Here is a 27,913-nt window from a genome sequence, read left to right on the forward strand (position 1 = left end):
TTACAGGTTGTGTGAAAAAGTATTTCCATTGACATCAGTAGGCTTCGGATGAGGTCCTAATTGAGTTTAGATGAGGCGATGAGGAAATGGGGAAGCTTTTCAATACACAATAGAGAGGCAAAAAACTCCACACCAATTCTAACAAGCTGATCAGAATACGAGGATCCAATTATTCAAAATATTGATGTATTCTATGATAATGGCCAAAGTTCTGGAATGATATTTTTGTAAACATCAGTGTTTTGGGCCAGTGCTTTTAGACCTGATCCGAAGTTCACTGGAGTCTTTCATTGGCTTTAATGAGGTTTGGATCAAGCCCTAGGAGAAGCAGCACGTTTTTGCTGGGATCAATCATGAAAAGGAAAGCAAAACCCTACCATTTGATAGTGCTCAGAATTATAGACGGAAAGAAACTGCCAGCTGCGCTGTGAAAGGCTGGGCCTGCTACAATTGATGAAGCCGTAGCTCATGAAAGCTTATGCTCAAATAAATGTGATAGTCTCTAAGGTGCCACAAGTACTCCTGTTCTTTCTGCGGATACAGACTAACACGGCTGCTACTCCAAAATTTGAAAGGGTTGAGCTCAGAGACTAAGACTTGCATTTCACAGGGGCCCCGATTCAGGAAAGCATTTAAGTATGAAGTCCATCCCTATTCAGCAAAGCAGTTTAGCCTAGGATTTTCAACAGCACCTAAAGACAGAGATGCAATGGGATCTAGGTGCTGAACAACCGTAAATTCCTTTGAAACATCCTAATGTTTAGCAAGTGCTTAACTTTCACCATGTGCTCTGTTGACCCTAACTGCACTTAAGAACAGGCTGAAAAGCTTTGCTAAGTAGGTGTGGTTTGCTGAACTGGGGGCCATAGCTAAGTCTTGCCCCTGCACCTAGCAGGATGAGTGTCTTGGCCCACACCATGGCACTTAGGTTCATCTCTACAAAGGTATTTAGGCTCATAACTTCCACTGAACTTGAGCAACTGAGCCCAAGATCGGCAGTATTTGAATTTTCAGGGAGGAGGAACAGGGTGAAGTCCTTTCAGAGCCGACCGGATTCCATGAGAAAAATCAAACCAAAAAAATGGATTTTTGCCAATTAAGCTTTTCACATCACCTTGAATATACATCAAAAGTGGAGGAAGGGACGTTTACAAGGCCATAGTCCTGGACAATTTAAAAATCATCATCATCATCATCATAATTGCCCCCGAAAGGAAAAAAAAAGGAAGGCAAACGAAAAGAAAACGTAATTAACTGGGTCTCAACGTTAATAAACATAAAGTGTTAGAATGTACCTATTATGCTCACTATTCCAACCCTTTTTTTTTTATTATTTTTTTAAGTTTTACAAAATGAATTACTGTCACTTTTTAAACATTGTGTAAGAGGAAATGAGTGTGCACAACTCTACAGTTTTCTAGCATTCTTGAACTAATTCACAAATGCGAGAAAATTAAAAATAAAATAAAATTAAAAAAAAAATGGAAAAAAACCAAACTGAAAGAGAAGATGAATGTAGGTAGTTTGGTGTTATAAACTATACAGGAATGAAGCGCTTTTTGCCACAGAAAGAACTGGAGTGGAAATTCTTCCCCGTTCACTTTTGCGTGCTATGAGGGTCATTTTTAATTTTTTTTTTTATTATAAACACTATTAAATTCAGACTGCTTTTTTGGTTTTTTTTCCTTTATCTGAATATACAAGAACATTCAGTATCAAATGTTCATTATCATCAATGCTACAAAGAACAAGACACAAATCGCAAGAAACAATGGAAAATGTTAATAAAGCTGAAAGAATCATCAAGGTTTTTTTTTTAATTTTTATTGTTTTAATTTTTTTTTAATTTTCTGCAGTTTTTTTGTTTTTTGTTTTGTTTTTTTTAAATTTTTGTTTCATTTTGTTTTTTTGTTTTTTTTTGGTATCGAAGTTAGGATTTTCTGGGCAGAAAAAAGAAAAAAAAATTCAAAGTTTGTGAGAAAAAGGCAACCAACCAGTCAGCAACAACAACAAATGTAAAAGGAACGAAAAAGGAAACCAAAAAACGTGACACGTTAAATACCATAAAGGAGGCAATGTCATGCCGCGGTGAATGGGAGAATGACAGGGAGATAACTGCAAGGAGGGTAAATGCAGCTCCAGCTAACCGCTTCTGAGGACTGATCCCTGCTGCACTGGAGGTGGATGGCACGAAGTTCGATTCTCAAGCAGACTAGGGATCGCCAGGGGCAGGCTGCTTTATGTTGGCATGGCTTTAAATCTGTTTCTCAAATGATTCATTTTCAAAAGGTACCATCACAGCTGGCTCTGCAGACGGCCCTTGCACATACATGGAGGCCTCTTCGTTTCACTGAGGCACCATGCAGGCAGTGGGAGGGTGGGAAGGTCCACCTGCCTAGAGCCAGTCACAGGATCTGGACCACAGACCCCACTCCAGCAAAGCACTTAAGCACATGCTGAACTGTAAGCCCATAAATAAGCACTCCCATTTGTCAACTGAAATCACTGACTTCAACAGGACTGCTCACATGCTTCAAGTTAAGCATGCATTTAAAGTTCTTGGATAGACCGAGGCCCTAGGCTGTGATGTTGCCAAGACGCCATATTGGGAGAACAGCTGGGGGGCGATTTGGTGTTTGTATATCATCATTTAGCTACGAGGCAAGAGAGAATACGTGATGGCGGGATGCAGTATAAAAGCTTTATAGGCACAGGTGTGGGATGGGACGCCGCCCGACTGGCAGCGTCATGCGCTATCCCAGTCAGTCCAAGGATAGTATGCTGCCCCATCATGTGTCCTATACATTCCAGGTAGAGATTATCTAGACAATTTTTAAATGCTTAGGACCAAATGGTTCAATTTACTCCCACTGGTGAGTAGCTACATGAATAACCACAATGAACTAGAATGCAGGGACTACTTGTGGGAGTAACTGCTTACCATTGTGAGTAAAGGGGGCTCACATGTTGGACTTTAATTGGGACTATTTTTTTGTATCCCTCCACCTCTAAACATGGGTGTCTCAGCACACAGCTGACTGGAAAATTGTCAGGAGAAAGTGAGAGAATTTTTTTGGTCATTTTTTGTACAAGTTTCTAAAAAGCTCTGAATTCAACTGTACAAGACTCAGGGGTGGGAGGGAGATCTAAATATCTACATTTTAGAAACCTACACAATCCAGCCAAATTAGCTCATCTATTTAAAAAATAGTTACAAATTTCAAAGCCAATACCTTGGAGCCTCCCAGGGTTATTAGCAAGTGTTGTACATCCTGTTGGTAAGTTGGGATCTTCCCATTTCAACAGAATCATGCTCCCAATTCTAGCTTTTGCAGGGACTCAGTATCTCAAGTCCATAAACTCTTGCAGGACTGTTTATTGCCCATGTCTGGCCTCAAACCAATCTACATTTTTTTCGGTGGAGGGATGGCTATTTTTCTGGCAGAGCTTTGATTTCAAATGGTGGCTACTTGAAGCAGTTCAATAATTGCACTACGCTAATACTGGAATTGGTAGGAAAAAAAAGGCCAGTGGAGGTCAGTGGCCAGAGTGCAGATGATGTGCTCAAAGGTGCATGGATAGATACTGATGATCACATGGCTCTGCAATTTAGCAAATGGCGATCAGTATGCATAATTAACCCCCACACAGAGATCTTCTTAAGACTTAGATTTTGAGACACTCTCACTCATGCCTATCTTGATGCTTATGAGCAGACCCACTGAGGTCAATGGGACTGCTGCATGTACGTGTTTTCAGGCTCAGGGCTGTAGTTCGTAAAAGAGAAGATTGGGCATATTTTCATATCATCCCTCCCATTAAAGTCAGTAATTCCCTCCCATCACACAAGCAGAACTCTGAATGCAGGCTGCCCTCCTGCTGAGGAGGGCTTGCCACCAGAGCTGCCCTGCTTTGTGTTCACCCATTTGAATTACCACCCTCACACCAGAGAGGCCTCCAGCTGAAGACAAAGATCAATCTATTTTAACTCTGTTGCAAAAGTCAGAGTTGGCTGCATCCTTCCCTCCTTATCTCATTTTGTTTTGTTAGTGTGCAATGGAACGTTCCACCAAGAATAAACCCCGCCTCCTTCTTGGCCAATCAGGAGCCTCTCCTCCCTACAGCTGACCAAGCCCTGCAGGAGACCCAACACTGGGAGCAAATCCTCCTGCTGCAAAATGCTGGAAGATCCTGGGTGCTGATTGGCTGGGTGGAATGTCACATGATTTATTTTAGTACTTATCATGTCACGTCTTAGATTCACAAAAAGGTGCGGACTGAAACCAGAACCTTAATTTGAAAGAAATCCCCAAACTAGAAAATTATTTAGTTTATGGGGCATTTTCCCCCCCTGACAAAAACAGCCCTGGTTTATTAATAGCTATTGAAAGTATCCAGTCCATACAACTTATGTATTGACTGTGTGTGCATCCATCTCTCCCCTCGCCCTTCTGTCTTCACTGCTTATCTGCTTGGCTATAAGGAACATTCATGCCTACTAATTCACAGGATGCTATCTGAACACCTTTTAAGGGCTAAACTGTACCAATGGATACATCTGCCTGTTTCTCACTGTACCTGCAGAAGGGGCACCCCAGGGCCCATCCAGTTCCCCAGCAGGTAGGCATGCACACCCCCTCAGAACACAACACGAGCCAGGCCTGGCTTGCTTTTCAAACCCAGTGCAACACTCTCGGTGCTAACAAGAAAAGACACTACAGACATAAGTGTTGTGCAAATTGGCCCCATCCCCATCAATTGCTCGCCAGTGTTTCTGCAGTGCTATGATCGGGTAAAACTATATGAGTGCTAAGTGTTAGCATTACAGATGCCCACAGTTTCTCACTCACTGCTCTCTGCTGTTTCCTTCCTAGAAGTACCATGATGCAAAGGCTACTGGCTAATTTTGGTTCCCTCGCACACTGGCAAAGGCCGGGTGTGTTTGCTGCAGAGCTGAATGGCTTGTGTTTGGGGTCTGAGGCAAAGCACGGTGGCAGAGGGAAGGGTTAGCGTTTGATATTTACACCTGTTTGCAAGCACAATGTCCTGGTACCTTTTGAAAGTGAGGAGAGCCTCAGCAGAGGATTTTTGCTCCCTTTTCCTACATGCCCAGCAGCACTGGGAATGCATTTATCTGCCCTGTCGCTGGAAATGCCCTAGGGATGACTCACTGAGGTTTTGGGATCACTTCGGAAAAGGAAAGCGTCCTGCTAGCTCTGTCCCCAGAACCGGAAGAGTGGTGAAGCAGCAGCAGAAGAGAGAGCGGATGTGAAGTATTCCTGCTAAGAGGTAGTGTGAGCGCAAGAGAAGCTGAAGGAGGTGGGTTGCCTGTTAGCAAAGGAGTGAGGTAAATTTTGGCTCTTCAAAACACCAGCATGGAAATGGACAGATGCTTTTGTTGTTGTTGTTGGTTTGTTTGTTTTTCCTCTTTAAATTCTTCTAACTGTTGAAAATATCCTTCAGGGAAAAGGTTGGGGAGGGGATGGTGGTGAGGGGAGAGGTGGCTTCTGCCCAGAAAAGAAAGGGAAAAGAGTATAAAGAAGTGTCCAGATTGGCTGAAAAAAGCATCCCGACGAAGAGAAGAGAAGGCGACTCTTCTTGTGTTTGGCCGATTGGTTCCACCTCCAGTCTGACTGCTTCAGTGTCAGGAGAGCACCCTCCCCTCCCACCCCCGGCCCCAAGTGGGGCCGGGGTCAGCCAGGGATGCGATTTGCTGGGCGATCAGTTGGAGGTATCAGAGTGGACGCTGCCAGGGCCTTCTGTGGGGGAGGTCACTGAGGAGGGGGTAGTAGCATCTTGCCAACCTCCATTAGCCTGAGGGAAACAAAGAGCTCAGTCAGTTGCTTTATATCAACAGGACAGCCAAGCCCAACGTTCCCTTCTCCCCTACTCCTGGCTAGCTCCTACCATGCTCCAGCCATTTCGCACATGCTGTTGTTGCCAAGCGGCTCCATATTACTGGAGTCAGAGGGCCCGGTCATCTTCAGGCACCTCAGTACCTTTAAATATCTGGCCCTGAGCCCCATGGGGCAACCTACCCTGAACGCCACCTCACAGACTGTCCATCCCCACTATTGGCTTTGCTGACCGGAGGCTGCTTCCACTTGCCCGTATTTGCTCAGTACAGCTCCTCCAAGCACAGCCACAAACTTGCTCCCCAGCCCTGTGCAGCACCTGACGCGAGAGCAGACTTTGAACGACTGCGTGCCATAACCTCATGCTGTACGGGGCCGGGGGAGGGTGATGGTGCCCAAATTAGGGCTGGTCAACATTTGTCTGTCAAAACCAGAAAACTGGGGTTTCGACTAAACCACCATTTTCACGGAAAGCGCTTCCCTCGATGTTTTTTGGTCGAAACCCCAAAAACGTTCAGCCCAAACCTGAAACAGTCAAATTTGGGGTGAAAAGTTGAAACTTTCCAACCCAAACATTTTGGGTGTGTCTACGCTGGCAAAACTTGGACATCTGGCCTGGTGCAGCTCAAAGCAGGGCGAGAGGCCATATCTCTGCCCTGTTTATACTATTATGATTATTTGTATTAGCCCAGTGCCTAGAAACTCCAGTCCTGGAGCCCTTTGTGCTAGGCGCTGTACACACACACACAACACAACACAAATACAGGAACAGTGCCCAGTGCTGATATGGGTCAGATGCCTGCAGGTATAGACATGGTTTTTGTGACTGGCTGGCCATCCAAGCAAATCACCTTCAACTGGGAGGCGGGCTTTGTCTCTCCTCTGTACCTGAAAGACACCAGGACATCCCATTGGATGCAGAATCTGATGGGATGGGGTTCGGCAGAGGTGGAGCGCCCCTTATCTGGTTCGGCCAGTTTCATCACTACCTGCCTGGCGGATTGTACTTTCTTTTGTGTGGGTTGCAAAGTTGCCACATACTGCGTGATCTTTCCTATATAGGAGACATTTTTCAGCCGTCAAGTGCCATGGTAAAAACTGTCCCTTCATGCATGCATCCCTGGGTGTGAAACAAAGCCATGCACTGAGTTTAAGTTGATGTGGCTTGGAGTGACTCATCAAGCTGGCAGATTCAAGCTGAACTCTAAGGACGGCTCCAGAAAGCTGGGAGTCGAAGAGCAACATGTTTCTGGGAAGTATGAGATGCTTGCAAGTCTGGGGAGGCCGCATGGTGGCAGCAGCTCTCTCTAAGGACTGCTGAGCTGGCCCTTTTCACCTGTGTGAAATTTGCTTTCAAGTTTTTATCATGGTTGCAACATCATCTAGATGCCATGTTGGGATACAGGGTTAAAAGGACAGATTAAATTCCTGGTTCTGCTAATAAATAGCCTGCTGGCTCCATGGGATACATGTGAAAGGTGATACCTGGGATGGACACACACACCCTCTGAACATGTAAAGAAAAAAACCCCAAGCATTCCGACATCATTTTGGGGCAGGCACGTCTGCAAAGACATGCACTTTTTACTGGGGAGTGAGGGGAGCTGCCGGGCACCACCAAGCAGGATCAGTATAATCCTGAAACTACATTCAAACTACATTTTAAGATCGGGTTAGACAAACACCTGTCAGGGATGGTCTAGATAATACTTAGTCCTGCCTCAGTGCAGGGGACTGGACTAGAAGACCTCTTCTGGTCTTTTCCACGCCTTATGATTTTATGCTGGCTCTCCCGTCATACTGAAAGACCATTCTGCATGGAGGGGTTACATGGTGTAGGGAGTCAGGAATGAAATATGGATCCCTTCAGTGGTACCTCCTTGATCATCCAGTTAAATACCACTGAGGCGGACAGTGACTAAAAGCTGTCACTCTCTGATGGATTTTTGTGGCACCTTAGAGACTAATGCATTTATTTGGGCATAAGCTTTTGTGGGCTATATAACCCACTTCATCGGATGGGTTATAGCCCATGAAAGGTATGCCCAAATAAATATGTTAGTTTCTAACATGCCACAAGGACTCCTCATTGTTTTTGCTGATACAGACTAACACGGCTACCCCTCTGAAGCCTGATGGAACTTTGACATCTTTGAGATTTGGATGCTCACAATCCAGATTCTAATGGTCAATTGTCCGTGTCAGAAAACCCAGCACCACCATCGAGAGTCTAACGTGCTTCTCCCCAACACCTCAGAGAACCAGGTATCCCCATACACAGGGACAATAGAAAACTTGTCACACTTCCCAAGGCGAGGGTCTCATGGGCCCCCACGAAAACTTTCCTTGCACTGCAGACAGGGAGTCACAACCCCAGCTCTCGCACCAACTCTCCCTGAGCAGCTTTGGGCTCACCTGGCCAGCTGTGAAAGGGGGATAACAAAGCCTGTCTGCCTTGCAGAGATATTGGGGGGGATCAGCTAATGCTTCGAAAGATGAAAAGCACCATACTGCTAAGAGTTACGGACTAGCACTGACCAGCCCCCCGGCTCACGTCTTCAGCTGAGAAGCCCGAGACTCAAGAAAAGCCATGGAAACAGCGCTCCCCTCTTGCCCACCAGAGTGGCCCTTCCACTTGAAATGTGCTGGCATGGCCATGTGGAGAGAACCTGCCCACGTTTGTCCTCTTCTGGGGTTAACCAGAGGACTTGGCCTGTCTGGCCCCTATTGCCCGCACCGAATAGGCTAAGGTGCTATAATGGAGACCTGCTCCTGGGCTGATGCTCCGCCATGCCAGGACAAAGAGACAGAGAGAGGTAGGATGGCAGAAAGGGGAAGCAGCACAGCCGGAGGAGCTGGGTGCACATCGGGTACAGTAACTACCACGCCCCCTGTGGGGGTAACGATGGAAGTCCTCTCCGGCTGGAAGGATGTGAGGCTGGGTCTTGCTGATGGGCAGCAGGTATGAAAGCAGGGAAAGCTGGGAGGAGAGGGGGCCCTGGCAAAGGGGCAGAGAACCCCTTGTGGAGGAAGAGTATTATAGACATGAATTTGCCCAGGTCTTTGGTGCCATTCAAAGGCCAATGGGGTTGTGATCTCTACGGTGAGCACACTCAGGAGTGAGCGCCCCCCAATCCAGGCTGGCCTAGGGGGCCTCAGGAAATCCCTTTCCATGCAGGAACCAACTCCAGAAAAGGGGCCCTCATGGCTGAACTGACCCCAGGATCCCAGCCAAACTCTGGCTGCCCTGCTGGACGTGAGCTGTGTCCGATGCTGTGGAATTTGAGATGTCTTCCTTCCTTATTGCCATGTCAACACCCAGGGTAATCCCCCGCCTGGCTTTCCTGCGGGTTATTAAGTAGAATAAAAATCACTAACAAGCCACCTCTGAGTGCTCATTTGTCCTAAAGTGCAATTACCGTCCGGGAAAGGACTCTGTGCAATGACCTCCTGGGTTTCTGGATTTATTCCCTCTTAATGACTCCACAACAAATTCACCGTGTTGGCGAGCAGGAAAACCCCATTGTTCTGTGGCCGGGTGCCGCAAAACGCCACGGTCTCTCTGTTCCTTCCATCAGCAGCCCCAGGGATGCCACAGTCACAGATCCTGCTGGCTGTTTGCAAAGCAGAGTGGGGCTCTCCCAGCTGTATCCCAGGCTGTGGAGTGTGTGTGTCTCAGGGAGATGATGGATAAAGATGTGGTGCTTTTCTAGGGACAGTCACATTGTTAGAGTAGGGAAGAGGGACCTGCTCTCTCCAGCACACTACAGGAGACTATGGTAGGAGGAGAAGGGGAACAGAAGGTTACCAGCCATTCCTTGGTTGCCGCCTCTCTCCTAGCTGCCTGGCCCCTTTGGAGAGAAGCAGATGTGCGCACAGCCTCCTTATCTCACTCTGACATTGATTCGATGCTACTTTAATTAAGCCTTCCAAATTCCTGCCAGCGCCCAAGTCGGTGGCAGCCGCTGTCCTGTTTTCGACATGCCTGAGCCATCTCTCTCTCGCCTCTCCTCCTCCGCACCTACCTCCGTAGTGCTCCGCTGACGCAGAGAATCCATCACTGCCTGTGACAGCCCAAGCTAGCCTGGTCCTGTACGAAAGTCTCATTTGCAGCCCAGAAATATGATGGGGTGCCCCAAAGTGGCTGATGTCAGCAGCAAGCGCGAGTGTCTGCAAACGGGCCATATGCCGTTACCACAGCTACCGTGGGCAGAGGTGGGTGGGGTGTGCCTGATTCCCTGCCTAAATCCCTCCAGCAATGGCACGGCTGGGGAGAAATGATCCTAACAGGAGGAAACACCACGCAGCCACCAAACACGGGGGATGCATCAGCAGTGTAGTCTACAGAAAGGAGGGAGAAACCCAGCCAGACAAACAGCAGCAACCAAGCTACTCTGTATCAATTGCAGGCTGTCCGTGAAAGAACAGTTTTGCGCAGAAGCAGAATACACACACACACAGCATACAAAGCCCATGTGCTCAGACACACTCAGATGGCATACATGTGCGTATGTATGTAGATGCTAGAACGAGGTGAAAAATTTCAGTCCAAACTCCCCCGCACCCCGCCCCTAAATATGCAGATTCAGGTCGATGGAAACATTTTGTGAATTTGTGTTGAATTTGCTGAATTGTTTTAGTCGCACCAAAATTCTCAATAAAAACAAAATTTCAGTTTTCTTGATTTTTGGACTTGAAACTACTTTTTTGTTTCAAATTTTACTTCAGTTTTATTTAAAAAAAGGTTAAACTAAAGAAAGAAACAAAATGTTTACATGCCGCTCCAAACAAAACTTTTCCAAATTTTTTGGTTCTCTGAAAAATGTTCGTTTCGGGTCAACCCAAAATGAATTGTTTCAATTTTATTTTTCAGTTCAAACCAAAAAAAAAAAAAAAATCCCTATTCCCACAGCTCTAATAGACACTTCCACACGCACACACAGCCTACGGCAGACATTCACTTTGTGTACACATATGCACGCACAACGCAGAGGCTTTGTATGCAAACACTTGCAGTCACACTACACACAGACGTACATTGACACACACACACTTAGCTTAAGGCAGCTGATTTTATTCACCCTGTGTACACATTCATATATAGACTCACCCGCGGTCACACTGTATACCTATATTACACGCACACACACACACACATATATAGACAAATCCACACGCCTACTCTGCCTGTGGACGCCCATCCTCACACTGTGCACACACAACACGTACACCTATCGACCCAAATGCCCAAGGTCAGACAGTAAGCAGGCACCTGCAGTCACTTCTGTCCATACACCACATACTGGGACAGACACACATTGCTGATGGCTTCACAGAAGAAACAGCATACACCCTGACACATCTCTGACCATTGCAAGAGGCAGCAATTACCACAGATTATCAGCCCGACAATGACAGGCTGTGTAAAGAGAGACACTGAGCCAACTCTGCTGCCCGGAGACTGGCATACTCAAGTACACTTAGGACATGAATAGCAATTTACGTGCCATCACTGAGGCAAAACCACAATGGCTCTTTTGGCAGCCTCTTATTTTGAAGCCTGTTATTTGTTGGCGTTACAAGCTATAATCACAACAGCAACTTTCAAAACCCTTATCTTCTGTGACGCACCAAATCTATTTCAGAGCCGTAATTGCTATGTCACCAGAGAGTTTGCTGCTTAATGCACTCAAATGCCATTTAGTGTTTGCAGGGTCATTACGGCTATCAGAAAGGGGGAGTGGAGGCGGGGTGGTGTTCAGAACAGACCTGCCGTTCCTACTGTGCCTAACTATTTTAAAGGGTTTTTTTTTAATTCCATCCACTGATTAAACGAGTGAGTGAGTGAGAGAGAGAAAATTGTTCAGACAACAAATGCAGCGCTTGGCTATTTGGCTGATTGGGAAGCCCCCACTTTACTCATGACCGGTAATGGTCTTTATTTCTTAGAATGAAGAAAGAGCTCTTGCCCCCGGGCAGCCTCATAGAGAAGCCCAGGAAAATATTGATTCATTGTAGGTGTTGTGGCCTTTGGCTACAGCCCGTTTGGTGAGTTATCACCCAGGTGGCTAGCGATGCCCCCCACCCTGATTGGGAAATGCCGCACCATGCTGCTGCTGGTGCCCAGCGACGTCAATGGAAAGATGCCTATTGACTTCCATGGAAACCAGATCACGGCACATGGGATCCAGTGTGCTACAGGTGATGTTTCTCCAGAACTCTGAGCCACTAGCCCAGGCACGTTCGGCTCCAAGGAAGCTCATTATAACAGTACCCATTTCAGTCTCACCTTGCATTTGAAAGGATCTCAAAATGCCTTAGACTAGATGGACGGGGTTCTCCAAAGAGCCCGACACTGGCCGTACTCTGCTCTCATTGACACCTGCAGTAAAAGCCTCACCGGCTTCACCGGGAGCAGAGTTAGGCTATCGCTGACTGCTTCTGGGAATCCCATGGTGTGTACACACACACACACACACACACACACCATGGACTTAAGGTGCTAATTGGGTTTTCTCCCAACAACGCAAACTCTAAAAAGCGAGAAATCACAAGTTCAGACAACAGTTACAGCCAAAGGAATATCACTCTCCAAGCACTAGTCTAGATGACCAGGCCACATCCCTACCCCATCCTCTACAGTGCATACAGCCCCATAATCTGTGTCCAGACTCACCCCCTTCCTGGGGGTTGGCTACAGTGGCAATGTCAAAGTACAGCCTAAGCTTCCTCCCTGAGTATTTCCCTCCAGACTTTGTCTATCCTTGCTCTTGCCTCCTTTATTATTATTTACTGCTCACATGCAAAGACACAATCCCCTCCCTGGCAAGCTTACAGTCTAAGGAGACGGGGGGGGGGTACAATATGTGTAAAGAGGACGCAACACACAAACACTCACACTCTCTCTTCTCTGCTGGTTTCCCCTTATATTCCTGCTGGAGTTGACAAGCTACACTTACCTTGATGAGCCAGCCAGCCATTCAGCAGCCTTACACTGCTTACACTGCAATGCCATGCCCTTGTTTTCACCATTCAAGACCCATCTCCCGAAGTCTCACGCTGCTGCCAGGAGAAGACCTGGGCCCTTTGTTATCTGCTGAGTTTCTTGTGTCCTGAGTGAGGTCCATGATCACCCCTTGGGGCCTCAGGGGGCATGAATGTACCCCCATCTCTCCCTAATACAACTGATAAGAGCAGCGTACACCAGCCCCGAGTGGGCCCTCTTGCTCTCTCTCGTCTGTAAGGGGTTACAGCACAGGGTACATCAGGGAGTTGCCAGGGGAGCAGGTGACTCAGATGGCTCCTGCCAGCTGCAATGGCTCAGCTGCAAGGAAGCTCCCTGTACTAGAATGTGGGCGCACCTCACAGGCACTAGGCAAAGTGCTGCCCCGACATGGCCTTCTATCTGCATGAGCCTTCTACAGCCCTGGTTACCCCAGACCTCATGGCCTCGGATAGCTCATATCTACCCCACAAGCTCCAGCCTCCTACATGACACACACACTGTGGGAGAGACAAGTGGCTCCCCCATGTATTTTGGACGAATGCCTTTTTTTGGCTCTCCTCTTGGAGTGCCCAAGGCCCTTTATATTCCTCTGTCAGCCTGATTGCCCCTCTGCTTCAGGATGCAGCCATGGCTGGGATGATCTCACCAACGGAATCACCTCTAGATGTTCTCCTGGCGCTGCGCCATCTCCACCAGTCTGGAGGGCAGGGCCTGGTGCTCCCATGTCTACATCTTCACAGATACACTATCGAGTCCTATTATTGGGATCGTGGGTTCGGGCCAATAAGCTGCCCACTCCATACGCTCAGCTGCCCTCCGAGCGCAATCGGCTCATCTCGGAGTCGCGGATGGTTATTTTCTTCCAATTGGGCGAAGGCAGTAGCTACCTGCCCCTGCAGAGGCATCTTGTGCAGAGCTCAGTACACAGCCGAAGAGCTGAAGACTCCTCTCCCAATGGGACGTAGCAGCCATCTTCTGGTCCCAGTGCTTGTGCCCAGAGGGGCTGAGTTTGGCTGGTCCCCTGGGCAGCACACATGGGTTAATAAGTCTCTGAAGTGGTTGTTTCTGGAACTGCTGCTGCACCTTCATGAACCACAACAAGAATGGTTGGTTCTCAGCCTGGGCCTCCTACTGGGCTTGTCACTGCAGGGCTGCAATCTGAGCTCACTCTTATTCCTCTGCCATTTCAGTAGGTCATCATCTTCTTGCTCGCCTTGTGCAGGGGGTGTCCAGGCTCCCCACTTGTGGCATCAAATGAGATAGGGCTGAGTCCCTACCCTGACCTCAACAGGGCCGACAGACCTGGAGCAAGCTTCCAAACTCACTGCTTGCCTGGAGCTGAGCTTGACTTGATGGCTCAAAAGAAAAAAAAAACCACTACCATGACCGAGCCCTCTGCTGAAGCTTTCTCAGTTGATCTGGTTGTCTCTTTAAGGCTTTACTCCAGTACCACCTCTATCCTGGCTTCCTAGCTCCTCCCCGCACAGAGCCGAGTTAATGAACAGCATGTGGACTCAACAAACAGCCTTACAGAGGGTCTAAACCCTGATAACGGGGTGGGTTCACAGACAGGTCCGAGCCTCTCTCAGAACCACCCAGCATCTAGCCACGCCAGCGCACTGCCACCCTCCCCATCGCAGTGACACTCCATTCAGCAAGTCTGTCCCCTGGAGAACTGAACCTCACCCTAGCCCGCCAACCTTAAACTTTAACCTTCCAGGGCCACATTTACTGTCTATTCCCATAATCAAATTACAATCTCAGCATCCCCATATACCAGCCACCAGACAGAGAAAGAATCCAAAGTTGATTGGAAGTGAATCAACGTTTCCTACCTTATCAAAACCACAAATTTCTAATTGATATCTACCTCGTGGCCCTAAAAACCAATCAGATCAGCTATCAAATACATGCTGCTAAATAAAGCCATACACAAATATTATTGAAATGTGCACGTGCGAACACACACACACACACACACAGTGTCTCATATATATTCATAATGTTATATACAAAAATAAAACAGGTCACGGGTCAGGTTGTGCATTGCAGTGTGATTTTCAGTTCTTTGACTTGTGTACTGATGGTGCATATAGACAGGGTCTTTAGTGTGTTGCTCCGATTGAGTACTGTGATGGTCTTGGGATAATGCTTGGAGACTGGGTATTGTGTAGAGTGTGCATATTGCCCTAACTTAGGATTCCTCTGTTTTTTAGTGTTTGTGGTGCTGTGGTGAAATACACTTGGGCCAACTTAACTCTATGGGGGGAATTTCCTAGGGTTTTGTTGTTTTTTTTTTTTAACACAATTAATCTATTTAAGCGTGAGGGGCCAAACCCAGGGCCAAAGACTAGCTGAGGAGCTGGAGAGGTAGAGCGGTGAAAAACATCCCAAATAATCATTCCTCCTCTTCTTAAAACTTTGCACAGCCAGCAATGAGAGTTTTAACCGGTGTGGCTACTTCATCTATCTGCCATGCAAAGCTTTGCATGGGAAACAGGAGGAACCTGGCCTATAATCTTTAGACATCTAGCTGGAGAAACTTTAGCATCAGCCAAAGATGTTGCTATGGGAAGCATAAAGATTTTTAACAGAGCAGATATGATTGTTTCCCTGGCTTTGCAGTTGCCTTAGTGCCACTCCTTAGCCAGCTCCACTCCTGACACATCCCCTGCTTTAAATCCTAGGAGGCACCTTGCTCCCCCACATCTCCTGTCTCTAGTCCACTGCCCCACATGGTTTTCTTCATGAAGAACTTGCATGCTAAAGACATAAGGGTGGGGTTTTCCAATGTGCTCAGCATTGGCCTAACTCCGCCTCTGTTGAAGTCAGTGAAACATCCCTTGACTTCGCGGGGAGCAGAATCAAGCCCAGCCCGAACACCTTTGAAAATCCCACCTGAGAAGTGCTGGGTTCACAGTTTACCAGCAGAAAACGGGAGTGCCAGGGGACAGCAGTGGTCAGTGAGCACTGGACTGGGAAGGCCTGGTGACAGAGCGGCATGCACAAAGGGGCCACAATAGCAGCTCCCTTCTGGCGCAGTTTAGGATGCAGAAAGGTGGCATCTACGCTGAAAAAAAACAGCTCGTGGCTGCGAGTCTCAAAGCCCAGGTCAGCTGACTTGGCCTCATGCTATGGGGCTAAAAATAGCAGTGCAGATGTTCCTGCTTGGGCTGGGCTCCGAGACCACCTGCTCACCAGGATTCAGAGCCTGAGCCAGAATGTCTACACTGCTCTTTTTAGCTCTGTAGCATAAGCCCGGATCAGTTGACCTGGATCTGAGACTTGTTGCTGCCAGGTTTTACTTTTATTTTTTGTGGTATAGACATTCCCAGAGAGACCACAGAAGAGCAGTTCTTCTCCCGCCAACTTCCTAATGTCCAGGACTTCAGCTCAGGGAACGAGTCTTTCCCCACAGCTCAACTACTAAAGCACTTATTTGCGGAACTAGCTGAGCCATACGGCGAAGGATGCTTTCCTCGCAATGGATGCATCCTTTGCAGAAGGCTGCTGTCTTTGTCAGCTTCCCAGAACTGCCTCTTCCTGCAAAAATGCATCACACAACCTGTGCAGTGCTGAAAGCAGTTTGTCCAAAAATACGCCACGATATTGACCAAAACAAACATAGGACAAACATTGCAGAGTGAATAGACATGGCTGTCAGTGAGAGTGGTTATAAGACAAAAATTTGCACATGAAGGTATTTTCCAAATAGAATGCATATTCAATTTGGGAATCATCTATCAGTAAGTCTGTGCAATTTGGTTTGCTAGAGGGAGCTAAAAAAAGTGTAGGCTCGCAAATGAAATTTCAAAAGGGGTGGCTTAAAACTCGTTGGCTAATTAACCGACTGATTTGTATCCTTGCAAGGAACTCATTCTGAACTGACAGAGTATTTGGGGAACATGGTGTTTAATAAAACACAGCCAATCCTGGCTTTAAATGCAAAAAAGTCAACTATGAATCTGCTATAGAACCTTCATAAAATCACACATATCCAGTTCTGTTGTGTGTGAAATTTCCTATCACGCAAAGTGAATACCACTGCAGAACAGTTAGTTTCTGCCAAAAAGAAGCTCCTCTATTGCAGGAAAAGTGGCATTTTGAGATGGGATTTTCACAGGAGTCTGTGGGACTTATGCAACCAACTCTCACTGGAATTCACTGCCATTTGGGCTCCAAAATCCTTCATGTTCCTTTGAAAATCCCAGCCTTGAGACCCCAAGAGTGCATGTATGGATGTTTGCATCCATGCACACACAGGTTATATAGACAGACAGATACCTGCCACTGAAATGCATCTCTCTCTGGAGTGGAGGGTGACAGCTGTTCAAGGGAGCACAGAAATACTATGCAGCAGTTGTTATGGAAGGGCAGGGAAGAATAGTGTCTCAAACTGAGCTTGTACCTGGAAGCTTGGGGAGACAGAGTATAGGTATCCAAGCCAGTGTTTGGCCATAACATGACATTTAACTGGCCTACACTCAGGATCTCCCAGGCCAGAGTTCTAGCCCACATGGGGAGAGCGCTCCGGGAAGCAGATCAGAAATCTACCCAGCTCATGTGTGTGTGTGTGTGTGAGAGGGGGAATGCCCACACTGCACCCTCCCTGTGACTGCTGCAGTCTGCTCCGTGTGGCACAGTAGGCCAGCTCCACAGGGTGACTGGCACCCTTGGGGCACATGGAAGAAGCAGCCCCTGCATTCATAAGTGCAGGGACTGGCGCCTTTGCAAGGTGTGGGAAAAGCTCAATGCACCCACCCTCCTGCACTCACAGGCTAAGGACAAAAGATAACCCACCCCTTCGTGGCCAAATCGTGAACATCTCGCAAGTGTCACAGCGCCGCCGGCTCAGGACTAAAAGGGAAGCGCGCCATCTGCTGAGTCACCAGGATTCCTGGCTCCCCATGAAGCGGACACTGTCATTGCTCACAGCCAGCGAGTTGCTCATTGGAATGGTTTAACAGAGACAGCTATGCTGGGGCTTTATGGACTGGAGCGTTGGTCTCCCCCTGCCAGCTGCTCCCTGGGAATGCCATGGCACCAACCCAAGAATGCTGTGTGTCAGGAGTGCCAGAGACAATGTAGGATCCAGGCCTGTATTTTTGCCTGAGATAGTATTTTGGGTTTTGCTTGCCTGTTTGATTTTTTGATACACATACATTCTTACTAATATGTGTAAACAAAGGACAAAGACACTGTGTATGTTGCTTCTGCCTAACCAGGTTTGTTTGTTGGTATAACAGGAACAGATAAGAACAATTAAAGTGTTACTGGGCATGGTGGGAGTATAATATATGAGCACACACTTTAAGACTGCCTCAACTCCTATCTCAAGGCAAGGTCAAGCAACCAGTTGGGAGGGGCAAAGGCAGATTGGGGGGAAGGTATAAAACACTAAAAGGCCAAAGAAATGTCCGCCCCTGATCATAGCACAACCTCACTCCTTACCCTTCCTATGGGGTACAAAAGGGGTGGGACGAAGACCCCAGATCCATGACCCCCCAAAACAGAACATGAGCATAAGTTGTAAGGGGTGGGACTGTGGGCATGCATTTCAGGTATAATTATGCCTGCTGAGGAGTGGGGGACGGGACACTGGGAAAGAAGGCTCTGCAACATCACAGTTATGGTGTACATGCTTGCTGGAAACAAACCCAAATAAACGTCGCATTGCCTGCACTTTGAACTTCTGCTTTCTGTCTGCGTGACAAGAACCAGTGGAGAGGGTGAAGGGAAAGCCCTCTAACACTCTGCACTTGCCACGCCAAGATCTCCCCAAAGTGATGAACTCACCTGAGGTGGCCCCTCCTCTGACAAACGAGCCACGGGAAGCGTGGCCAGAAGTGGCCTCAAATGGCTGAGGGCCTAGCTCTGTGGGTGTCTAGTTGGCAGGTAGGGCTCTCAGCTGGGATGTGGGAGACCCAAGTTCAAGTGATTCAGAGCAGAGATTTGAGCGTGGGTCTTGCACATCTCAGGGGGAGGGACTGAACCTGGTGGCTAGGCTGGGGTCGCACTCGCTCCACCTGTGAAACCTTCCAGAGGGCGCATCCGTCGAAACCGATATGTTCTTGCACAACGTTTCGGTTCTGACAAAAGGGCATTTTCCGATGGAAAAAAGTTTGTGGCGCATTTTTTGACCAGCGTCCTCATTTCAGACTCGCAAAGCCTGGCTTTTGCATTCATCAGTTGGAAAAGTGGCTGCTCAGCACCCTGTGAAATTTTGGCCCTGGCCACATTGCCACACCAGTGGCAAAGCCAAAAACAGAACCCAAGAGTTCGGATCCCCAGTCTGGAGTCATTGTCACAAACTCAGCAGTTCCAACCTGAAACGCTGGGTCCCATTTCTAGGCACGAGAGGGCCATTCAGTTGCTGGCCCCTCTGCTGCGACTGCCAACCAGGGGGCCAGTCTGTGCAATTCGTGTGTGTGTCATGGACATGTGGCCACAGCCTGACAAACAACTCACAGCTGGCACTAGTTAACCCCCTTGCTGGCATGTAAACACCCCTCCCTCTCAGCCTTAGACATGGCCCCCAGCTCAGGGGAGGCGAGGGGGGACTGGGGAAGGAAGGCTGTCTGGCTGCATGGTTTTCTTACCTGCCTGCTTTTTGACCCAAATTGGTCCTGGAACAGAGGTGCTCCAGCACTCATAGCCCCCTATCTCTTTGAACAACTCTAGAAGTCCAGCTCCTAGGACCCTAGAATCCTGGGCACTTCTGGGTCCCAACCCTGTGACTCAGGCCTCCGTTACCTCTACGTTACCCTAATATTTACATTTTTGTTCTCGCCCCTCCTAGGCCGTGTCTCACCAGGGTTCAGACTCCCCACCACTTCCTGTCAGTCCCGTTCACTTTATGAGTCAAAAGGTGACTCCTGATTCCAACAGCCAGCGATGCTAACTCCACCTGGGATACGCAAATCCAGCTGTTTGCTCTCCGCCTCAGACATCAAACACAGGCAATACAGATTGTACGGTTGGGTGGGAGCTGATAAGGCTGTTGACAATGTACAGGGCAGAAGGGAATCCAGCTATTTTAGCTCTGCAGAGCTAAAAGAAGCAATCATTTGGGATTTGTCAGTAACGCGGGAGCTCTGACTAGAAGACACACTGGGTGCCGGTCTACAGCATACACAGAGGCCCTTTTGGCTCTGTCTTGACTACAACCTTATTTTAAGACTGAGCATCCACTGGGAGACATGATGCCAAGGCAGTGACGGCAGAGGTTGAAAGACCATAGTGGGGAAGCTTCCTTAGTTGCATCTGTCACTAAACTATGCAATGACAGAGCTGGGAAACACTCTTCAGATTATTCAGCCTCAGCACGCAAGATCTCTGCAAGATCAACATAGTCTTGACCCCCTGCCGCAAATGGGATCTTCAGCAGCATGAATTCTACCTGGGTTTTAACGCATGCATCTCAGAGTGCTTCCAGTGATGGTTTAAGCTGTGACCGGCAACGCAGAGTCTCCTTCCCCTAGACACTCCTGCCCCCAGAGTGGCGGGCTGTGTGCTCTATTCACTCAGCTGCTCTCACTGTTGTGGGCAGTCTCTTTACTCTGGAAGCTGGGAATTCTGCACCGATGTGAAATGTAACTGGGTCCGGTCGAGCTCTGCTGTAGTGTGACTACAAGCCCCAGCCTGGCGGCTCGCTCTGCCTGTAGTCTGAGTTGGACACAGTGTTCTTCTCCACTTCCTGTCTTAAAATTGCTGCGGAGTGGTAAACACCCGTCAGAGATCTCCCCAGAGGTGGCTGTGTTTCAGTGGTGGGGGGGAAGGGCTTCCTGTAGAGACAGTTTGTCGAGGACTTTGGGATCCTCCGGGATGAAAGGAGGTATAGAACTTATGTGATAATGAATGCTACATATAGCAGTGTACTGTCAGGGATGGAAGAGTCACAAAGTATTTGGGGGGAAGGGGGGAGCCTCAGACAGAGAGACAAACAAAGATGTTTTCTCGACCTGCTGCTTGTTTGCAAATAATCTGTCCCTCACCCCACAGCTGAGCAATGTCTCAATGCATCCAACCAATGAGCAAGGAGCTTCGTGCCGGTCACACCTGAGAAACACCGCCAGGAACAGCCCTCTTTTATGCATTTTTTTAAACCATTAGCCAACTTGCCATCCCCACATAACTCCCCGCCCTCTCCCAACCCCTTTGGGCCGAATACTCCTCCTCTCCCCCCCAAACCAGCCATCAAGTCCCCTATGCCCCTGAACTGAAAGTGGAAACATATCGCACAGCCCCCGTCTGTGTCACCACAGATTCTGACTTTCTAATGCTCTGTCAAGGGTCATTTGGGTCCCCCCAGTTCTGCTGCTGGCCTGTAGTACCTGGCTGAACAGAGTGGAGGTGCTCTACTGGGCCCTGGGGCTTGTATTTGGCTCTTGAGATTGCTCTCCCTCCTTCTGTCACCCTCCACCCCCCCGTTAGTAGCAACTCCCCCAATATTTTGACTTAACCCAGAATGCTGCTATTTTCAAATACTTCCCTGGCCGTAACAAGCTCAGCCTCTCCTCGGGGGTATTTTAATTTATACAAAAGTATCATATCTTATCACGATCAGTCTCCGATTCAGTTGCTCTTCAGTATTAAAAATCCAGAAAGGGAATAAATTCAGCGACCGTAGAAATTAATGTGGAACGATGGGATCTTTCATCTGGCATTTCCAAGCACAGTTTTTGCAATGGGCTTATGTAATCAGACATAATTATCTGCACATGTTCAGTTGCATTACTTCACAAAGCCGCCTGGCTCTGCCTCATGACGTCAGGTCTCTGTGCTAAGCCTTAATGTCCCTTTTTCTCAGCACAGCTGAATTAAAAGGAAGGTAAAAGCAACGAGCCAAGCCTTCTGCCACGTGTCTCTCTCCATGTGTGGTGGTGTTCTCTAGCTACACCCCTGCATTGGTGGATTTTTAAATTTTTATTGGCCATCCCAATGCCATGTAGTCTTGATTTTCTGCCTAACGCTGGAAAATCTCTAATTTCAGCCTCCATTTGGCTCCGTAAAGGAAATACAAGGGGGATCAAAGCAAGGGGCTTCCCTTCGTGCGAGCTGGTCGCAGACTGAGAGAATGGAGACGGCTAGATGCCATGTCCCGCCTGAGAGAGAGAGTGAACGAGCGCAGGGAGGTTGTTTTAATGCTTCCACTCATATCATATCTCATTCCCGGTGCCTTTGTTTCAAAATGACATGAACTCACGGCGAACGCCTGGTGGGACCAAGGGCGTCCTGCCCATTCCTGCAGTGAAGGTGGCAAGTTTGGAACAGATCCCCTTGGGTGGGCTGCGTATGGATCCAGAAGGCTATCTGGAGAGACAGGGAGGGGTCTAAACCCTTCACCTCTCCTCTGCCCCCACCGCCAATGGATTCCTTTTCTCTCCCTCCCTCTCTTCCCAAGTCAGATGCACCAAAAACAAAACCACATTGCAAACACATTTCCCTCTTCCGAGCATCCCCAGCCTGATTCCGTGACCTCTAAAAGGGCCAGAGAAAAACAAAACAACCACTCCTCGAGAACAGCTTCCTTTTCCAGGCTGCCCTCTTGTCCCCGCTTGCTGTCACTGCCGCTGAGATGGCGGACGATTGATCTGAGAAATGAAGTTGGATTGCTGTCCCGAATCTACACTCGGTTCTCCTTGTGTCTGTCTGATCGATTTCACTCTGTACGACACAGCTTGTCGCTATGAATTTTCATGCTACTTGGGAGCCGCCAGCGCACCCAAGAACAAGTAGAAGATGTTTTTTCACCCTCCCCCTCTTTTTTATCATCATCATCATCATCATTTTTTGGCTTTAGACGCCAACTAGGGGAAGCGTTATTTTTAGACCCTGGCTCTGTCCATGATGGGCTCTGGCCATTGGCCTCCTTGTGGAGATTTCAAGGCCTGGCTTGTGGTGACATTCCCTACCACTGCTCTACTAGGTGTCACCTGTTTAGCAGCTCCTCTCAGCTGAACGCATGTGGCCGCAGGTGCCTTGCAAACGCTGATCGTGTCTGACAGGCCTAGACGCCAGCTGCCTGCATGAAGCCTGCCCAATCACCACTTTTTGTGGGCAGAACTCTGCCGTTGGCGTGACCGATACAGAAGCAATAAACTAGGTGACCGTAAAGCTAAGACAAGTGCTACTAAGTGGCATTCTGAGCCCTATGGCTTTGAAATAATTGGGAGTGAGAGAACAAAAATGAAACACACACAAAAAAAAAGAAAGAAAAACAAGCCTATTTTTCTTACACTGATGCCCTGCGGACTATACATCTGACTTGCTGCGAGCCCGTCATTGTATCCTCCTGTCTGGCTGATAACATGGCGAAGGGTATCCACCTAAACAGACCAACAACAACAAAAAAGAGAAAATTAGAGACAGAGAGAGATTATTAGGCAAAGCCACTCTGGTTTGTATTTCGGCATGTTATCAAAAACCCAAACACTGTGATCATTTGCAGGGCGACTTTTGGGATGGAAGATGGAGGACACCCTCCCCCCGCCGGCATTGTCACTCTCGGTTGTCAGTTCTGAGCATTGCAACAAAGACAGTGGGGAGGAAAGAAAACTCAACAGGGGCAGTCAGTTCCTTGCTGCAGCTAACTCAGTGATTATGCACAGGAAGGAAACTCTAGCTCCCCTTCCCTCTGTCTGCCCCTCCATGCTTCAACCCACTGGGATGCCCATGTCAACCAAAGAGACGCAAAGTCTAGGTGAGCGTCATTCATGTGACTTCTTTGCTTGTTTCCGGAGGGCACGGAATGTGTGCATGCCTACCATTGCAATAGATCACCATCCCTCCCAAACCTCGCCTTGCTGCTCCCCTCCCCCAATTACCATCCCACGCCACAAGCTGGCTGATCCCCGTCAATGACACCTTGTTCTGCATCCATGGTGACAACAGGGATGGCTTAGAAACTCTCTTTGCCAAGGTGGAAATGTTTGAGTGGGCATCACCTCCCACCAGCTGCAAAGCCCTGACTGCCAACTGGACCCATGGAGTTGTTGGTGGTGGATGGGAAGCAAGAAGTCTATAGAAAATGTTATGTGCATCTAAGATAATTAGCGGGCATGACCCTCTGTTGTCCAAAGCTGTTGACACTCCTGAAATGATGCCCAAAGCCCTTCTCTGTCTCACTGGACTCGAGAGGGGCTGTATGGCTGCCTAAGCCTGTGCTGTTGGTTGTTAATTAAAACAGGGCGTATTTGTACATTTCAGCATTGCTCTTCTTTCAGCAGATACCGAGCTTCAGCATCAAACGAACGAGTGGAAGCCTTGCAAATGAAACGCCAGTACGAGCATCTGGTCCCGTCCCTTGAAAAATAAAGCAAGCGAGCTAGACCTTGGCTAATTTCATTTGAGCACACACCTGTTCTTTTAAACCTCTCCTAACACAAACTAACAAGCCAGAGCCAAATGCATTCACAAAGTGTGGGCAAGATTCCCCAAGACAATGGTTTTTTTTTGGTTTGGTGGGGGTCGGGAGGTTTTTCCTGTTGGTTTGTCTGATTGGTTTGTTTGCACCATTTAAGATTTCTCTTTTGGGACCGGAGTGGGAAATGCCAATACAATCAAGGGCTCTTCCAACACTAACGCATTCACTGGCAGCACATCGGATGGGTCCCTACCTGTGACTGCACGTTGGCTCCAACCTGGGCCCCTTGGTAAGAATCCCCATTGAGTGACTGCACGCTCATGAACAAATCTCCAGAGTTTGACATGTTAAAAGAACTGGAAGAACCTGGAAAGGAAAGAGTGAGGCACCTGAATCATAGAAAGGAAAAGGATCCACCCCGCAACTCTCAGCCAAGAGGAAGGAACGACATGCAAAGCAACCCCAAAATGAAAACAAAACACACAGTAGGTTAGTAGTATGAAGAACAGAGCAAGCAAAAAAAAAAAAAAAAAGGGTGCAAACTTGAGGTTATACAAAGCCACACATCATTACATCTCAACATAAGGCTTATCCTTTAACAGCTTCCCAACTGGGGGGAGAGGGGGAACGACGGATATTTTCGAAACCAGCCTAGGGGACTGGGATGCCCAATTCCCATTCATCTGAGCACATCCAAATCCTTTAGACAGTTTTGAACAGCTTAGCGCATAAAGGGCAGATTATTTACTCGTCCCCGGGACAGAACTCCCACAGATGTTCATAGGAGGTCTGCTGGTGAGATGAGCGTGGAATGTGCTTTCGCGGAGGTGAGGTGATAAAAGAAGGGGTGCTGCTCCCTCCACGATAAATCCATTAATGGACAACTTCATCAGGTGGGGGTAGCAGTCATCCATGAGCTAAGGTTCACAAGGACGGGAAGGCATCGTATAGCCTTTTCTTAACATCCTTTGACATCCCACACTTCCATTCTGGCTTCATTGGTTAGGCAACTCAAGCACCCATGATGGACCATCAGAGAATCCCCTACCCCTTTCCATGCCAGCCGCCTAGCAACAGTGAATTCTGCAAGCAAATTGAAGATCAGGGATCTCACCGCATGCAATAGTCGCAACTGCTAATAATAAAGAGACAACTGGGTGGGACAGAGAAATGTCTTTGCAGAAACAAGGTTTTCTGCTTCCAGCTCTGAGGTACCTGACCACCTCCCCCGCCCAACGACCAGAGGAAACAAAACCATTGCACAACCGGAACGCGTGGAAAAAAATGGTTTCCCGGGATTATTTTGAAACTCTCGTGCAGCTCCGCGCATTAAGTGTGAGAAAGCTCAACGTGCAAGGTTGGGTTATAAACATGACGTTCACCTGGCAAGGGGGAGACTTCAGGGGCCCAGGTCAGCTCCACTGTACTGATCCAATCCCAAGCTGCTCAAATTACCCTCCCCACCCCCTACAAACCCAGATCGGCAACCATCGTCTTGGTGGAATTGCCCAGCAATGAGTCATGCGTAAGCTCTGAAACAAATCAACAGCCCAGGTCCCTCCTCCTGTCATGGAGAGGGAGTGAATAATCCCACCCAGGGAGGCTCTTCTGATGGAACCTGCTTCCAAGAAGGGGACAGGAAGTCAACTGGTGAGAATTTGGCCGGTGCAGGTGTTAACTCTTGGAGTGTCTCTTCACAAGGGCCTCCCACGTGAGACTGTAGAAGGTCTCAAAATTAAGGAGAGTTGGGAAGATCACTCAGCAATAAAAGCCTGACCTAAAGCCCACTGTAACCAACATCATCCATTGCTTGACATCAGTGGATCAGACCCTAAATGTGCTTGGAAAGAACACAAACCAGTAGAGGCTACAGTGGCTGTATTGCTGCGAAACACTGTCCGGTGTGTTGCAGAGAATAATCCAAGAATAAGAAACAATAGGAACTCAATAGATAAGAATACGGAAACCTCCACATCTCTGGCTTAGCAGGCAAAGAACTTCCATTTCCTTTCTGCACCCCGGGGTTATTATTTGAAAGGTAAAAGTATATGACAATAGTATTACTTTGCATTCGTATCGCATCTTTCCTCTGAGGATTGTCAAGCACCTTGCCAACCTCAGTGAATTTAGCCCCACAAGCGGTAGTAGAGAATTGTTATTTCCCCTTTAACAGCTGGCACGGAGAGGTGAAATGATGTTCTCAAGGGCACGCAGCAAGTGGCAGAGACGGGAGCAGACCCCAAGATTCCGCCGCTGCTCCCTGCACTAACCACAAGACAACACTCCCTCCCCAAGTAGCATGGGATTGTTCGATCTCCACCACGGCCACTATTTTATCCCTCCCCCCCCCCGCCCCCAGCTGGTTTTAAACAAATAAATAAATACATACATACAACATACACCTCACTGATATTTGATTGAAAGTTAACAAACCAGACCGCAGAATGGAGAAAACTAAAACAAACAGCCGCAAACTCTAATTCTGAATAGCGGCAGTGTCTTGGCAATCATGAGGGGCGTGCGAGAGGCCATTTGGAAGATATCCACTGCTACTGGCACAGCATCTTCTTACCGTAGATGTGCCTACATAAATGTTAAATACGTCTTGCTGCTGATGGAGACGCAACCATAAATATGCGCATACCAATGCGCTCCATGTACGGATGCATTTGCATCAGAGCAGTAATTGCCGAGACAGCCCTTTCCGCTGTCGGTAGTGCTGTTTCAGCATTCTGCTGTCTATGTACAAGCCATGTGTGAAAATGATGAGGGCCCAGAGTCGTGGAGAAGCAGCTGAGAGGGGCTAATACACTGGTGTGGGAGGGGGGAAAAGAGGTGCCATCAGAATGAAGACTCCAGTGGCATCCATGAGCTTAGGAGGTACTAGCTGAATGCACCAATCAGAAGAGACTCCATCACAGATCTAATCTGTCACTCTAAGGGTCCCATGTTACGTGGCTCTAGCTTTTGAAGGGTCACCACAGCCTGACCTAGGATCCCCAAGAGCTGAAATGTAACAACGGACTTTAGCTTGTAAGTTCTTTGGGGCAGGGTTCTTTGCTTTGATACATGTTCATACAGAGCCTAGCACAAAGAGTCCCTGAGCCTTGCGTGGGATTCTTGGGTGCTATCATAATGCAAACCATAACGATAATTGACTGACAGGAAAAGCACCTGTAGCAGCTGCTGCTGTTTAGCATCTGTGCTTTAGCAGATGATAACCCAAGACCTTTGCACCACTCATCCCTTAGCTGGCTTCTCATCAGTAACTTCCCAGTTCCATTCTCTTTATTGGCTTCCCATCCATCCTCTCTTCTTCCATCACTTTCACTGCTTTATTGCCCCACAATGACTGAAGTGTGTGGTGGGGGATATGTCACCGTTCACACATCCTTGAAGAGCACCACCTCCAAGGAGGGTGATAAACTGTGATCTGAGGAGGTACCACTAGTTGTAATGGGAGGAAAATAAATATTAAATTTGGGATGAAGGTTGGACAGTGACAGGGCTTCAGCCACACAACAGCCTCCCACAGAAAGTGACAGAAGCTTAAACACTTGGTCCACTTAAAACCAATCAGTTCAAGGCACTGGGGAACATGCTGTAGAGGAAAACCTGTATTGGCCAAGGGGAGATTAACTTCATCATCATGGCAAATCCCAAAGGGACATAGCCTCCTTGTAGATC

At 48.0% G+C, this 27,913-nt stretch overlaps 1 protein-coding gene across 3 annotated transcripts in view; it reads right to left on the reverse strand.

Moving 5' to 3' along the window:
• Positions 1-1,892: 1,892 nt before the first annotated feature.
• Positions 1,893-27,913, reverse strand: part of PBX1 (PBX homeobox 1) — a 238,946-nt gene continuing 212,925 nt past the window's right edge. For 2 of the 3 annotated variants that reach the window (XM_084636418.1, XM_084636417.1), the window contains exons 7-9: positions 24,480-24,592; positions 23,100-23,189; positions 1,893-5,814 (exon numbers count right to left, since the gene is read on the reverse strand). In XM_084636418.1, the coding sequence (XP_084492544.1) occupies positions 5,722-5,814; positions 23,100-23,189; positions 24,480-24,592 (296 nt within the window). In that variant the 3' untranslated portion in view covers positions 1,893-5,721. The remainder of the gene's footprint in view (positions 5,815-23,099; positions 23,190-24,479; positions 24,593-27,913) is intronic. The other variant, XM_084636419.1, reaches the window with a different exon arrangement.

The sequence above is a fragment of the Lepidochelys olivacea genome (genome assembly GCF_965140295.1).
Source record: "Lepidochelys olivacea isolate rLepOli2 genome assembly, chromosome: 8".
Classification (NCBI taxonomy): Eukaryota; Metazoa; Chordata; order Testudines; family Cheloniidae; genus Lepidochelys; species Lepidochelys olivacea.